The sequence below is a fragment of the Nelusetta ayraudi genome, unplaced genomic scaffold, assembly GCF_046127955.1.
Source record: "Nelusetta ayraudi isolate G7.1 ecotype Tasmania unplaced genomic scaffold, CSIRO-AGI_Nayr_v1 ptg000042l, whole genome shotgun sequence".
Taxonomy (NCBI): domain Eukaryota; kingdom Metazoa; phylum Chordata; class Actinopteri; order Tetraodontiformes; family Monacanthidae; genus Nelusetta; species Nelusetta ayraudi.
In genome coordinates, this window is record NW_027466092.1 from 3,430,071 (window position 1) to 3,446,241 (window position 16,171).

Below are 16,171 nucleotides of genomic sequence, written 5' to 3' on the forward strand. Positions count from 1 at the left end.
GTGAATTATTTCATCGATCACCCCCTGATCCCCCACCCTCCCCCCTCCTCCCACCATGCAGCTTCCAGTCTACGAGAGAGCTGATGCTTCATGGATCTTTCATTGCTTTTGTCATTGCAGGTACCCATCAGCACAGCTATAACCATGCGGCTCTAGGTAGCCCCACACGCACACCTAAGAATGGTAAGGAAAACAAAAACAAGCACAAAAAGTGAACATTCAAGCGAGGGCTTAACGTCTCAGTTCAGTGTTTTTGACGAAGCGCGACCCTTACTGGGGAATTAGCCGGAACATAGCCGTAGGACCATGATGTATGACAGAAAAAAAAAGCCTTGACACGGTTCTCACTTTTTCAAATCTGCCCCCGCCGACCACAAATCCATTCTCTTATTGAAAATGAGCCCCCCCACCCTCTTTTATGGCAGATTGAATCACAGAAGTGTCACATCCCATCCCCATGAACATTTTTCTGTAAGCAGAATCACTCGCCGTCCATCTTTTCTCCTTCTTCTTCCTCGTCCACCCCCCCATCATGGGAACACAATTGGCTGAGGATCAAGCTAATGTTCTGTCGAGGTCATCCCGTTCCCCCCGGTTGACAGCGCATGTGAAACCTGCCAACCCCTCCCCCTCCCGCCCCCATCACCCTCTCTGCCGTTATCTCACCGGCAAAAAGTTATCACCCCCAACCTGCCGCTGCCAGCCAAGAGCATCACGGGCCGATTGCTTCTCATTGCTGATGTCACGCGGCTGTTTGCTAGCAAAGGGCGTGCCGGGTCAGAACCCCGGGTGAGGGTGGGGGGGGGATCACACAATGACAGGGATGAAGATTCCTGGCGTACATGCGCAAGGTGTAGCTGGAGAAGGAGCGAGCGTAGCTGAACTGACTGCTTTCTTAAATCACTCTGATCCACCAATATGATTTATATTCTCCACAAACACACATGAAAAGGCAAATTTTCTCTCTGGTGTGTAAAGACTCGGCCACAATACGCACAACACTTGCGGACATGAAACGCTCCCCAAAAATGAAACCACAGCTATGAGAATGCCTCAGAGATCTATGGAAAACATGAAAAATCCGTTTCAACATCACAACAGGCGCGGACACTTTGATCACGGGCTCTCGGATGGAGTTCAAATGTGAGCACCCTGTGTATTTTCTTGATAAAACCATCCGCCGCGTCAGCCAGACCCCCACTCATACAAGCCAGAAACGTAGCTGCGGGAAATAAGCAATCATGCGCACAAGTGTACAGGACACGTCTCCGGAGGGAGGAAGAAAAAAACAATGACACTGATTTGATTGAAATTGTTTTGTTTTTCTTGTTAAAATGGGATTGGGCGCTAGTCTGGCAGATTATGGGGAGTTTTGCCTTGTTGGTCCTGTTTGTCTCACTATCAACCTGCTTGTAAATCTATACTGAATGCTTGTTTGTTTTTTGTTTTGTGTTTTTACTTGGGTTTGGTAGCTCACCGATCATTAAGGCGTGGTAAGTGGAACCTGCATCTGATGTAGTGTAAAAGCTCATTTTACATCCCAGCACACGTATGTGTCACACCCCCTGAACCTGTCTGTAGTCCCTTCTATATCTACACTGAGTTACTGTGCTCCCAGGCCTGACTTCAATGGAATTTGCTGAAACAGCTCCAGGTTCAGCACTCTTGAGCTTTGCAGTGTCAATGTCCTGACACCTATAGAAGTGCAGGGAATGTTTCATCTGTGCTGCTTCTCTTCTTTTTTTTAACAAATCACGTCAACATATCCAACTATCTTTTGTCCACCTGCCTGTTGCAGGAAACAGATTCTCGCTGCGGTTGGCTTGTTGTTTTCTAAATCCGTGTCTATTCCATATATTAAACAAGCCACAAGACTGCTGAGTACGCGTTTGAGAGAGAGTGAAAAATCATCCGTCAGTCGTCTCCCATAGAGAAGAAAAGAAATAGAAGCTGAGTGTCCTCTTCATCCGTGTCTCTTATAACTGCCTCTTACGTCGTTTAGGTTTAGTCAATGGTCAAATTTATGGCCCAATAATATTTTTTTCCACAAGGTTTCTTTTGGCTGCAGAACTATATTGCACAGCTTGATGCATTACCAACTTTATGGTCAAGACCAAAGCCAAGACAACCACTTTTGTTTTGGACAGCTTAAAACAATCCACACATTCACTGTCTTCCAGTAAACTTCTTGTCAACTGGATAACATGTGCGATTGTTAGCTAAGCCTTCATGACACACAGACTCTTCCAGGCATGTGAGGACCTGGACCCGGACCTTTGAATCAAAACAGCCAGTCAATAGTTGTGCAGCTGTAGAAACATCCACTTGACCTTCCGTCATGGCTGGGAACCACATCTTTGTCCAAGAAATGCACCTTCACATTTGTATTCATGTACAGACTGTTAACAGCTGTAAAAATAACTGCATGTGTAAATGTGGACGTCTTCTTTGTTGTCTCCAACAATGACAGATGTCAAATAGGAGGTATTTTTTCCCTCAGCCTTCAGATCGCACACGTCGAAATAGTGACTAGAAACCAAAATGAATGAAAACATTCCATGTACAGTATCCACAGTTCAAATTGGAAGAGTAGACTACCACGTCCCAGATATTTCTCATAGTTGCCTACTTGCATGTAGTCGAAAGGCTTGCCTTTCTAAGCATAGCTCCAAAGCAGTGGCTGTGTATAAATATGGACAGAGCTTCTGATTTCAAAAAGGAGGCCAACGCAGAAGTGCCATCAACCCATTTTTGGTTTGGCCAGCAGGGGCCGGCAAAAATGGTTGCAAAGAGAGCAGAAATGATTGGCTATCAGTAGCTATCAGTTCAACTGAATTCATACCTTCACAAACTGGTTTGAAATTTTTGGAATGACCATAAAGTTGTGGGTCTGCCGACATCTTAGTTGCCAAGTGATATTGGTATACCAGCATGTGGGCAGGCATTGCGGTCATGCTCCAATAATTACCTACCTCCGGTACCACCCACACATCCAAATAGGGAATCTTCCAGTTTCAAAACCAACTGGACACTCTGGATGGAGCTGACAGTGAAACCAATCTCTCGGCTTCAGGAGGGGTATTCGCAAACCTATGGGTGACGTCAGGATGACTCCGTCCATCTTTGCGTACAGTCAGTGCTCCAAAATAACATGACGTCATTCAGTGGAAATTCTGTCGTTTATGTGTCATGGTGAAATATAACTTTGCATATTTCCACACATTTCAGACAGAATATTGACTGCCGAGCTCCCTGTACAGCCTCCATGTGTATGTCTGCAATAGGGCACTCGGGACAACTGAGGCTGTGGCAGAAGGAAACAAGATAACCCAACAACAAATTGGGTCGACCTCCCCAACATGTCAGGGAGAGTAAATGTGGCGAAGCGAGACGGCAGCTCCGTCACGCTCTTGGGACATCTGAGGCTCCGTCCGAAGAAACTCGGATCTAGGAGTCGTGCTTTCTTCGGTGGACACAGTTGGATTTGACCATTTGTTGAAAACAAGAAGTCCAGCAGAGTCCACGCTAGCTGATCCTCCACAGAAACAAACAAAAGCCCAGTCAGGTCCACAGTGATGACGCACTGTTCAACAGCGAGGTAGCTAACGGCGTGTCACGGTCTGAGTGCCTTCCTCTTTGAGCGGCACACTGAGGCAGGCAGTCCTCTCACAGATCCTTCACGTCTTCCCTCCTTCTCCTCCTCCTCCTCCTCCTCCTCCTCCTCCTCCTCCTCCTCCAGAGCTTAGGACCCCTCCAGCAATCCTACAGTCATCAACCTCATCTCTGCCTCCTTTGATTTCCGTCTCCACTTCCCTCTTAGATTCTCCTCTCTGCACCTTTTCTCTCCCTTCTCTATATCCAGCCGCTAACCCCCTCCACCACCTCCTTTATCAATCCGGCGGAGGTTGTTCCAAAGCCGCACCTCCAACCCCCCCTTCCCTTTTCTGCCGCTCCTCCACCTCTGCTCCGCGCTGCATGACAGACCACACTGTGACAGAGCCACTGGGGCAAAAGGCGAGATAGGAGCTGAAAGGAGAAGCGAGGGTCGGGATTGCGAGGGGACGGACGAGAAAGAATTAAGGAATGAACGGAAAAGTGGGCGGCAGCATGGCAGGACAGATAAGATTGACGGAGCAAGGGACGATGAATGGGATGCTTGTGCACGCAGGCGTGTACGTGTGAGGAGCAAAGATAAAGAAGAGGAAGAAGAAGAAAAACAAGAAGAACATGAAGAAGAAGGGCTGGGAGGAAAGAAGGCTTTGGTCCAGACACCACCACCACCACCACCACCACCACCACCCCTGTCTGTCTTCCTGGCATCATACCCTGTCACATGGGCGACAGCCAGTCGAGGCAGGCCCGTCCCACATCACATCACATCACGTCACATCACAGCACTTGTCACAGGCGGAGGGTCACTCCCCTGCGCACATCTGGTGTCTGCTGTGTTGTCACCACGTCTCCCTCTCCTCCTCCTCCTCCTCCCCCCGCTTTCTTTTTTATTCCTCCTCCTCTGTCCTCTTTCTTATTTGAGCCACTGTTCTTGTCCTGTCAAACCACGACTGCCTGTTCTGTCCAGTGCCACCACACACACTCACCGAGTGCCTGACGACGTGACCGCCTTTATCTCGCACCAGCAAGTTGGAGTTTTGAAACGAGCAACTGTTCTTCAAAGCCTCGTACACATAAGTTATCAAACTTTTCTTTGAATTGTTTTTGTTTTCCTTTTTTTTAAGTTAGGAAGTCGACTCAGTATAACAAGCTCATGCAAAAGGAAATTACCAATTGGATATCATTTTGGCTGTGGTACAAATGTGACAGGAAGTATTTTCCACCTTTTTTCACGTCATATACAGCAATTCGAAATGTGTCTTTACAGACTGAATTGTGATGGAATAACGGAAACTTGACAGTCTAAATATTTTGATCGCTGGCACTGGTTTTCAATACTGTCTGCCAGCAGGCACCAGTTCCACTGGAAAGAAATGTTATATTTTCTGCTGTAGGCACTAAATATCAGTTCCAACAGTGACACAGCTAAGACTGGCTACACACTGGGTTTTGCTAACAAAATATAACCACTGTGTGTGTGTGTGTGTGTGTGAGAGAGAGAGAGAGAGAGAGAGAGAGAGAGAGAGAGAGAGAGAGCAGACTGTTTCTTTGTTTAGAGTTAAGGATGACTAATGCTCTGGTCTAAACAGACTCACAGTTTGTTAATGCAACTTAGCTTAACCAACCAACCAACCAACCGGTGTCACTGCACACATTTTCTACACATTGACAAGCCATGTCCATCATTGGCTGCACACAACAAACGTCATAATGGACATACCTTTGTGAGGTCTAGGTGGTAACGTGTAGCTTGACGAGAACTTCAGGATTGTCAAGCTCACAAAGTGTGTAGTCGGCAGTGCCGCTTTTTTCACCAAAAAACTTAATTTACCTGCAGGGTGAATCAGGCTGTTGTTGCACCTGGTGGGAACGTAAAATCCCTTCCTAATTTAGTTTTTGGCTTAAAGAAAATTGGCAAAATTAAACAACTTGGCTCTTAGATTGGAATCGATTAACCAGTCCCATTTTGGATATGGTTCCAAGCTAAAAAACTATTATTAAAACAAAAAAATCTTTAATCAAGGCTTTATCTCTCCTTCCAGAATAATCAGGAAGCAGGCTTTTAAGCACAGATTGTTCTGTTGGGATAAAGCAACCAGCACACAGGGCGATGGATTAGTTGATATTTCTTTGTTTTTGCTGTTATTTTGTCACTCTAAAGTGCATGATGAATGACTGATGAATGAGTCAAAACATTAAACATGACACACACCAAAGCAAATTTCACTGTTGGAACGAACCAATCTGCAGCTTTACTATGAAAGCAGAGAGCATTTAAGGATGATTCCTAACAGACTTATCAGCTGTAGCTGAGACACATTCCAAAATGCAAGAATGTCTCCAGAAAGCAGCATGAACAATCTGATTACTAGCTCTCTCATGTTTTGAACTGACAGAACTTGCACACAATAAAAAAAGCCTTGTTGAGCCTTTGTAAGAACTCCAAAACTCCAGCTTGCCAGCAGGTCAGCCTTCCTTCCTCTATCCCAGCAGGTGGTCCTCTCTCGGTGATCTGATCCTGGCTAGCCTTTCTTTCTAACACTGGGGCGGGTGGGATATGACAAGTCACGTCTGCCCATTTTTTTTCTTCTCCCCTTTTTCTGTGTCTTTATATGTATGTATGTGTCTCCAGAAAACAATCGGATAAGCAGCATCCTGACCTCACAGACGGAGCCCTACGACCTGTCTTTCTCGCGCTCCTTCCAGAGCCTGTCACACCTGCCGCCCTCCTATGAGGCGGCCGTCAAAGCCGACCTCAACCGATTCTCGTCCCTGAAGAAACTCAGTAGGTCCAAGTTCACTGCACTAATGCAAGAGTCGGCTCCCAGCCTGGATGCCCTGCATGAAAACAGTTTCCCAGCAGATGACTGGTCTGAGGAGCGTTGGGTAGTGTCCCTGCCAGCAAAAAAACAAATTCTTCAACCTCTCTGCCATTTCTATATGATCCACATGATGACCAACATTCCTTAAAATTAAATGGCATTTGATATGAAAAGGAGTAGCAGACCGCAAACGATGGTTATTTCTATATAACAGAACGTGAGCGTAAACAGCGTTGGAGAATATTTCACAACACTGAGCAGGCAGTTTTGCCATGCTGAAGAAGTTGCGGTGACCAGATAGTGAAGCTTTTGGATTGACTGGTGCATAGCTTAAAACCACTTACCGCTAGGTCTAACCCTGACCCTGACACATCCAGGCTTTAGGATGTGCATGTCCCCAAAAAGTGACAGTGGTGCCTATCCTGTATGGACACGTCCCTTATTACCAAGGACTTTATTATTGTCCATTCAACCATTTTAGCTCAAGTACCTCTGCTGCTAAACTACTCCATCAGCACTCCACCAAATGTCTCAATAAGTAAGACCGAGAAAGGAATGATTCAAATTCAGTTATATTTCTTATAGCAAGAAAAAGTATAGAAATACGATAAAAAAAAAGTGATGGATTACTTCTTCAAAAAATGTTGCAGAATTACTGACTGCATTGGATGTTGTGGAAGGTGATAGTTTGCAACACGCTACACCCAGCATCGGCTCTTGATGAGAAACAGTCAATTTTTCTTCAAATTAGCCCTGTCATCTCAGGAATATCTGTGAGTCATTGAAATTCCCTGCTCCTCTTGCCTCCACTTAAAAGGTTGTGGCCACTGTTTCTCTCGGAGCGGATCAGAACATTAAGCTGCTTCTTGTCCCCGGCCCGGCTTGATATTGATTTAGCAGAGCTACAGTGGATTTCTGCTGCGTAATGAGGTCTCATCTCACGATATTTTCCAAATGGAACGCAAATATTCCTTGAGGCCTGTGTAATTTCATCACGACCGCCACTTCCCCGCTGGCTCGCGGTCGAAAGAGACGGATGACGATCTGAAAAAAAAAAAAAAAAAAAAAAAAAAAAAACCCTCATCCCGTCAGGGCTCACTCCACACTGGCTGCCGCTCGTCGCTGCGAGGCACCATTTCAAACTAACGGGGGTTTAAAGGATGCCTCTGACTGATTCCCGATAAATTAAAAGGAAGAAAACTTCCCTTAAGCGGGGCAGCTCTTTTGCGAAGGGAGCGCTTGCAAAAAATTACCATAATGTTTCCTGAAAGGGAGTGAAACACAACTAGATACATTCAAATCTTGTCAAAGACTGAGGCGCACAAAAGAGACACACTGTTCAAATGAAAAGATATCCTTAGGCAGTGTCCTTCAGTCTTTGCCACTTTCTTTTTGCTTCCAAAGCAAATTATTTGTTGCGGCAAATAGCCGAAAGGCTCCCTGGTTTCTTCTTTTTTTTTTTTCTCCTTGTTACTCCACTAGTGTCTGCACGCTGATAGATCGCACCGGATTGTGCCGCAGGGAAGATAGAGCAGACTCTTCATTGTTGGAACAGTGAAACGAGAAGAATGCTATTGCTTATTAATGCAAATTGGTATCAAACAGGAAGTAAAGTGCTGGACACAGTCGCGCAGGACGGTATATATTCCCAGTTATTCATTCAGTCTGTGGTAATACAGCCGATGAGTTTGCAGCGCCCTGCCCACATCTTGAGCGCCATTATGCCCCAGAAAGGAACATCTTGTTTTTATTATCTCTCATAATGAATCAATTCACGGCGAGTGTCCGTGGCTCGCCGCTGAGGGGGATTCTTGGCCGGCCGCGATCTCGACAGGTGGTGCGAAACACTGAGGAAGGTTCTGAGTCATCCCTGAATTCCTAATTCCTGGTCCGCTCTCCATAAATTACTCCCACCATCTATATGACGTGAGCTGCCTAACCTGGTAGTTAAACATTCATACTGGACTTAAAAGCACAAGTGTCTGTTTAAAGGTGCTTCCACTTTTAATGTTTCCCAAGTGTCTATTTGTCCGACAGTTCTTGTAAATGTACATAACCGTGTGTGTGTGTGTGTGTGTGTGTGTGTGTGTGTGTGTGTGTGTGTGTGAGAGAGAGAGAGAGAGAGAGAGGGGGAGAGAGAGAGCCAACAATGAGTGCTTATGCATGGTTTGTGTCATGTGGCATGAAGTCCATGCTATATCTGCTTCAGAAATGTTTCAAACAATGTTACTGGTTTTTTTTGTTTGTTTGTTTGTTTTGTTTTTTTACTGTCATTTGTATCTGCTTCAATATGCATGTTGTACTTGTCTCAGTGCTCACATGAATACGGATTAAAACACCCACCCAGAAAACACTTTGCTATTCTCAGTGCGGAGTGATGTTGCAGCTAGCTTTTTTTCAGCATGTAAATGAGGTGCCTGCCTACTCCCCTCAATATCTGTATTATATGTTTTGTCTGTACACTTTCACATGACCTTTCGAAAAGTTTGCTCCCACAGCCGGCTGGTGCCTGTAGAATCCCCGATGAACCTTTGGATGTTGTATGCCGAGCATGTAATGTGGTTTGAATGTGATTCCTCAGACTCTCTCTGTTCTCTATTCCCCTCCATGAGCTTGGAAAGGTGAAGCACAGATGGTTCCGCCAACACTAGTCTCTGCATTTTGCGCAATGTGCTCGGATCCCACTTTATCCAATTTAGACCCTTGCAGTCCAAACACCTACCCGTCTTTTCATTCGCTCTTTGCTCCCTGTGCCTCCTCTTCACCTCTTGCATCCTTTTTTTTTTTATTTTATTTTTTTTTATCTCCAATGCAGCAGATAAAGACGTGGAGGAGTACTACACTCGTAAGCGGCATTTGCCCGACTTGGCAGCAAGAAGCACTCTTCCTTTGCATGTGCTCAAGCTCAGTCAAGAGCAGGTGGGTACATAGAGCGCTTATTTGAGGTGCAAAATAAGTACATGTCTTCGCCTTTGATATCTCTAATGGCTTTGCTAAAAAGACACTTGTGTAAAAAATGTGTGTCACTATCTTAATACCAATCTGCTAACCTCACTACCTCACCAGGCTGACACAATAACCCTTTCCAATCCAATTCTACCATGTTTGGCATGTTTGTTGTGTACACACCTACCTCCGGTCCAACCCATTTGTGGGTTGGACCGGAGGTAGGTGTGGAATTTAAACCACTAGTACCTACCCAGCTCAACTCTACTCCATTTTTTCCACTAAGTGGTAGTACCTGGTACCAACTACGATTTTAGCACCTGCTCAGCTGCGGTTCAAAAAGAGCTGAGTCGAATCAAGAATGTCAGCAGTCAGCAGAGTGCAGGCCACTCGTTGGACTAAGAGGGATGACACAGAATGGATCATGAGAGCGACCCTTTCAAAAAAAAATCCATTGCACATTTTTAAAAGCAACTGTGCATAATTATCTTCAGTGAAGGAGGTGGGTAAACGCTAGCTTGCCAGTGCTGTGGTCAAATCACGAGGTACGTTTCTGTGTTTGGTGATCACATCTTGGAGTTGATGAAAGTTCACGGTTGTGTGAGCAGACATTAAAACAGTGTAGAGAGAAGCTGAGAAAACTTAAAAGTGATTAATGTAATACAAATACGGCATTGGAACACGTGATTCTAAAGGACTTTCGGGGGAAGTCTTGCACTGATGAATCCGCCCACAGTGAGGCGGTACTCCACTGTAACGAAAAAGCGCCATCAGTGAATTGGACCCTGTGGGTCTCCAGATTTCAGTTGGTTAGAGGCTTACGACCTGTGTAGCCAGTGGTGGTGGAGGGTTCTACCTCTTTAGCCAGTCAGTAAACTCACCTCATTTATTTTTTTTTGCACAATAGCACCGAGAGCAGCAGCCACACCAGAGCCAGCCCCCACAGTCCCAGGCCCCATCCCAGTCGCAGTCCTCGCAGTCGCAGTCCCAGAGGCAGAGGCCCCGTCGAGTCCAGAGGGCCATGTCCCAGGATCGCGTCCTGTCCCCGCAGCGGGCTCCGCAGCAGGACTACAGCATGTCTTCTAATGGCATGTCGCCGTACGGAGGCAGGATCCTCTCTGACGAGCAGCTCCTGTCCGCCGAGCGTCTGCGCTCCCAGGAGCATCTTCTTCCGCAGGACCGCCACACTTCCCAAGATCGCCTGTACTCCAAGGACCGCATGTACTCCAAGGAGCGACTGTTTTCGCAGGAGCACCTCTATTCTAAAGACCGCCACTACTCTCAAGACCGCCTCTATTCACAAGATCGCCTCTACTCACAAGACCGCCTGCTGTCCCAGGATCCCCTGCTGTCGCCGGACAAGCTAATGATGTCGCTGAAGCGCGGCATGGTCAGCAGCATCTCGGGCGGCTTCCGGGGCAGCGACATGTCCATGTCCCGTGCCATCTCGCACACAGACGTGTTCATACCAACCACACCTCTCATGGATCGCTACAAGATGACCAAAATGCACTCCCATCCCAGTGCCTCTAACAATGGCAACAGCGGCAGCGGCGGTGGAGGCGGCGGTGGAGGCGGAGGTGGCGGCGGCGGCGGCGGCGGCGCCGCTGCGCAAGGATCTGGAAGCACAGCGCACTCCAATAGTTTAGCTATGAACCAGACGACAAACAAGAGGCAAGCGTTTGCCTCCAGACGGACTCACACTGTGGAACAGCTCCACTACATCCCACAGCATCACCAGCAGCAACAGCAGCAACCGCAGCACTACCGCACGGGTAGCAAGACTGAGGTAACTGTGTGATGGCAGCCGAGGATACCTGACACGGCTCTGTGCCAGCCGGGGGGGGGGAGGGACGGGGGGGGGGGGGGGGGGGACAGGTTCATTCAAAGTACTTTGGCCTTCTTTTAGAGTAGGTAGCCAATTTGACCTTCTTTAACTGAGGTTCCTGCAGCATCAGAGACATACCAGGACCAAGATCATCCACTAAACTTTACTGTGAGAGACCGGAAAAACAAGCTACACTGTACACTTCATTACACAGGCCCAGCTAGATCTGGAGCCAGAGAGGGTCACACCAGGAAGAGAAGGGTGGGTGGGGGGGGTTTTATCAAACTAACTTGCCTAGTTTTAGTTTAACTCCCGATTAACCCCTGTTCATTCAGCGCGGTGGATCAGGATTCTGTGTTTTTTTTTTTAGTGAGACAACAACGATTGTGTGTCTGTGTGTGTGTGTGTGTGTGTGTGTGTCTGTGTGTGTCTGTGTGTGTGTGTGTGTGTCGTTCACCCCTTCTTTTGCCCAAAATATCTCTCCTGTGACCTTTTCTGGCAACTCTTCAAAGGGCTTTGCATGGTTAAACACATAGACCGAGTGCTCCATGACACAGGTGATGAACTAGGATGAACCTGTGATAACTTTATAAATATATAAATAAATGCATTTAAACACACACACACACACACACACACACACACAAACACACACAAAACCATTTGTACACCCTGTCCTACTCATAGCTCTAGAGAATCTCGAAGGGAGAAACAGAAATGGATGTTAATCGCACCGTATCTGGCGCCTCCATTTCTACAGACAAACTGGTTTTGTGGGTTACGAAGCACAATCAATAAAAAATAAAAAAAAGACTTACCTTCTGTTTTTTTTTTTATTTTGTTTTTTGAATAGTGATACTAGCTTGTTATGTTCTCAAAGCAATTGCAGGTTATTTATTTATCTTTTTTTTTTTCTGGCTTCCAGTAGATGACTGTAAATAAGCTACTCTAGGAACAGTATTATGGACAAGTCTGTACTGGTTGGACTTTGTATTAGACTGTCTGTATTTTCAATAGATTCTTAAAAACAGAAAAAAAGACAAATATAATTCATCACTGTTTTGTGAGTTCAGAATAGAGAAACCCACTTAACCAAGTATTTGACAGAAGCAATTACTACTTTACTGTGTGTGTCTTCTACCGTTTGTAGGACGAGAAGTGAATGAATGTGTCGTTGCAAACTGGTAATACCGCTGTTCATATTTGGATGTAGACCGTGCTCCATCGACATCAGACCAGTCTGGCACCGTGGAAAATGGATTCTATTGCTTGTTATAGTAGGGTCAAATAAACCATCCATATTTTTCTAAACATTTAACGCTGTTCCTTGTTGTCTGTGTCTGTTTTGTGCTCGGTTCCAGAAAGAAACATCTTTCTATATCTGCTGCGCTTTTTTACCTGTTTCCCTTGATGTGACATTCACTCAGCAGCTTTGGCCCCTCCCATCACCGAACGAAACACTTGGACCTGCAGATGTTAGTTGAATGAATAGCTCCAAACTCACTTGCATGTCAGCAGTAATGCAAAGGATCTTTTTTATCTAAACAAATTCAACTTCTCTTCTTGACATGGTTTATCACAAATTTTTAATTTAGAGACTGTTCCTAAAAACTTGCTCTGTGATTCCCTTTTGTATATTGTGTTTTAAGACATAGAGTCTAACCTTAGACATGAGATGAAGCTTTAGTGTAAGCAAAGAAGGAGGTCATATCCCTGTATTTTCCTACCATTCTCTTTCACATTTCCTGGAAATGACTATTGAATCGCTGGAGTCATTCAGCATCTTTTGTGCTTTCACACCTGGACTGTTTAGCTTCTTTTTCCTCAAAATAGTAATATAGAATAGAAATTGAAATAGACGTGTTCCCAATTGGGTCATTTTGTGTTCACGCTGCATTGTTGTAAAGTCACTTAAAGTACACAAGCCTTTACGTCACTGCATCGCTGTGGGACAGAGTCATTACAGGAACAATAAAATAAGGCATAGGTAAACTTGTAGAACAGAAGTGAAAGGTCTCATTTGTCATATGCTCACGCGGAAAAAACAGCAAAGTTGTGTGCAAAGAAATAAAAGACAGGGACTGAGCACTTGTATAGCATTATTGTGTTTGCACAAAGCAACATTGCTGCTGAACAAAACATTAAACCATGTCTGTCCAACAGTCATCCTCCAATCCCTGCGTCCGTATTACGGCAAAACCGTTGTTCATTTAAGTTTTCTATGTGTTTTGAAATATAGTCTCAAAGGCTCAGTTTCAATTATTGATCTTGCCTTTAATTCTAATCACAATCTGCAGCCACTACTAACTGTGTTTAAGGTTTGGGCTTTCATTCAAGACATTTTTTCAAGCTGTCTAGCTGTTGCGCCACAGAGCCAGGTCAGCGTCGGCTTGGGCAGAATTTTATTAAATTGCTTATAACTCCAATCGACGAAACGTAAATATAGGTTTGCACTCGGTGGGGGTCTCGGGCCCATCGCATTAACTGGCAGTGTCACCGTGATATATAGCACCAGCGTTGATCGGGACAGTACTTCAACCTGACATTTAAATTAATATGCTTGACTTTAATGCTGTTCAGTGCAATTCCAGACCTCCTTTAAATTCATGGCAATCCGTGGGTGCAAAGTACAATTCTCCCAGCAAATAACGCCGCCCAAGATCTCACTCCTCCACAAACACGCCAGGAAATAAGAAGGACAAGAGGGAAAGGGAGTGGGGGGGGGGGTAGAATAAGTTTGGCTTTCCAATTTACACTGATCCTCTCGCCCATCAGCATTTAAATGAAAATATGAATGTGCAATCAAAAAGAATCTATAGACGGCAGAGCAGCTGAAGCGCGAGAGTTAAGAGGGCTACGGTAGCCAGAGATGAGCCTTGAAAATCAAATGGAAGCGAAAGGGGAGGAAACTGGCCAAGAACAGGGCTTTCCATAAAATAATCAGCAGCTTTCAAGCTGTCGCTCCACATCTCATATGGCACACGTTTCCTCAACAATGTATTTCATTACTCGTCTCTTCCACTTTTAATGAAAACACAATCCTGGGCAGAAGGCTTATTTTATTGGTTAAATATTTAGCATGCGCCTGCCGTACTGCTCCATTTGTCCCTTGCTTTTGTGCTCCTCTGCCCAGGCCGTCAGTGACTCCTGTCAGAGATAACGTCATGTCTGGGCTCCAAAACAGAAAGACGTCTTTCATTTTTGATCATCGGAGAGCTCCGCTGTGACATTAACTTGATGTAATTGAAAAAATAGAGGCTACATTGTTTGGCTTCAAGCATGGAGACAGATAAAATAAAGAATTGGACCACCTTTAAAAATAAAAAATAAAAAAACCTCCCATTCACACGTCTGATATATTGAACAGACATACAGAGCGTTGCATTCAGCGACTGCCTGGTTAAGTTTATCTTGACGGGGAAGCGAGAAAATGCAGGGATCGCATTTAGTTAAAATCTCTGTCAAGTACAGAGGGTTCAGGCCAACAATGGTATTTAAAGACAAACAACTGAAGTTTAAAATCAATTCTTAACTGAACTGAAAGCCAGTGGTTTGACGACAGCACAAAAACAATTGAAAAGAAAATAATGAAAAATCAGACAGCAGCATTCTGTGCAAGACATGAAAAGGAAAACTGTCAGAGGTTGAAATCAAGGTAATTATTGTAGTTTATGTATTCGTCAGGCCAAAAGACAGTGCCACAAAATATATGATTAAGCGATGAACAAAATACACACAGCTTCCATTCAAATGTAGAACGTTATGTGCTTTCCGTCACTGATACAATCCATTCATTTGCGAAGCACAGTGGTGCAGCTAACATTGTATTCCATTGCTAAATATATCTGCACATCTGCATAGAAATTACAAATGAAACATACAATGAAAAGAGAATGAGGCCAACATGGAATCCTGTTGCACCTGAGGTCACCACAGACGAGCTCTTATTGGCCACGTGTGACCTAAACCATTGAAGATTGTTTCCCTGGATGCCCACGTGCTGCTCTTGGCGAAATACGAGGACGGCGTGGTCGACTCTATCAGAGGGTGCTGTGAGGTCCAGCAGCACCAGCACAGCTCGATGCCCAGCGTCCACAGACAAAGCAATAAATATCACTGCAACACAGCGAACTTGGTGCTATGTTGGGATCTGGAACCAGCATTGAAATGTCTTTGGTTAGTGGTAAAAAATAAAAATAAAAAAATTGTCTCAGACTGCTCAAAACTCAAAAACAGCATACTGAGCATCACCAGGAGACATACAGTAGGTACATTACTGACCCTCTGCCTGACATCAGGGAACAATAAGAAACAAACTCTTCACAGGTTGTCGTGTAGGACTGTGGTGAATAGGTTACTAAGAGAGTCTAGAGTATTAAATAACACTCCTGGATAAGGAGAGATATGATAGAGGACATGTATTTGGACTTCTGCTCCTGCAGAGATCTCTGGTACAGGTCATTTGTCCTTCCTCTACAGCCGTTCAGCCTGTCCGCATTGTTGCATTAGTGTGCAGTTAGAATCGCTCAGCCAAGGCTCTAGCTTGAGTTTGGTGCTGTTTTTTTTTTTTTTTTTTCCAAAAAAGGGGGGGAACAGGATCCACAGTGAAGAACAGAAAGCAGAACGCTGGCTATCTGGTCAAAGGGGAGAAACCAGCCCGCTGTCTCACTCTCCAGCCGCTGAAGAGGTAAAAGATTGCAAAATAACAGCATCAGTGAAAAAGGTCACCAAAAACGCAGACGTCTCGCAGGCAAAGCACATCCATCCTGTTCTGCTGAAAGAGTAAACAAAGAGGAAACTTTTATTTCAAAGATTTTTTGGGAAATAAAACTGATTGAACCACCCTGACAACTACAAGTCTGAAAAAAATGAGCGCGGCCCTTTTATTTTCTATTGCAGCATTTGATAGATTCAATGCAATAGGATGTGATAGGATAGGATACTATACAGTATCTAACTAAAA

The 16,171-nt window shown here is 45.1% G+C and overlaps 1 protein-coding gene across 6 annotated transcripts in view; it reads left to right on the forward strand.

The window, feature by feature from the left end:
• Window positions 1-11,226, forward strand: part of LOC142893278 (protein shisa-6-like) — a 73,368-nt gene extending 62,142 nt beyond the window's left edge. For 2 of the 6 annotated variants that reach the window (XM_076033691.1, XM_076033693.1), the window contains 5 exons: window positions 121-183; window positions 1,473-1,493; window positions 6,245-6,397; window positions 9,250-9,353; window positions 10,288-11,226. In XM_076033691.1, coding sequence (XP_075889806.1) covers window positions 121-183; window positions 1,473-1,493; window positions 6,245-6,397; window positions 9,250-9,353; window positions 10,288-11,181 — 1,235 coding nt within the window. In that variant the 3' untranslated portion in view covers window positions 11,182-11,226. The remainder of the gene's footprint in view (window positions 1-120; window positions 184-1,472; window positions 1,494-6,244; window positions 6,398-9,249; window positions 9,354-10,287) is intronic. The other 4 variants (XM_076033694.1, XM_076033695.1, XM_076033696.1 and 1 more) reach the window with 2 other exon arrangements.
• Window positions 11,227-16,171: the final 4,945 nt, after the last annotated feature.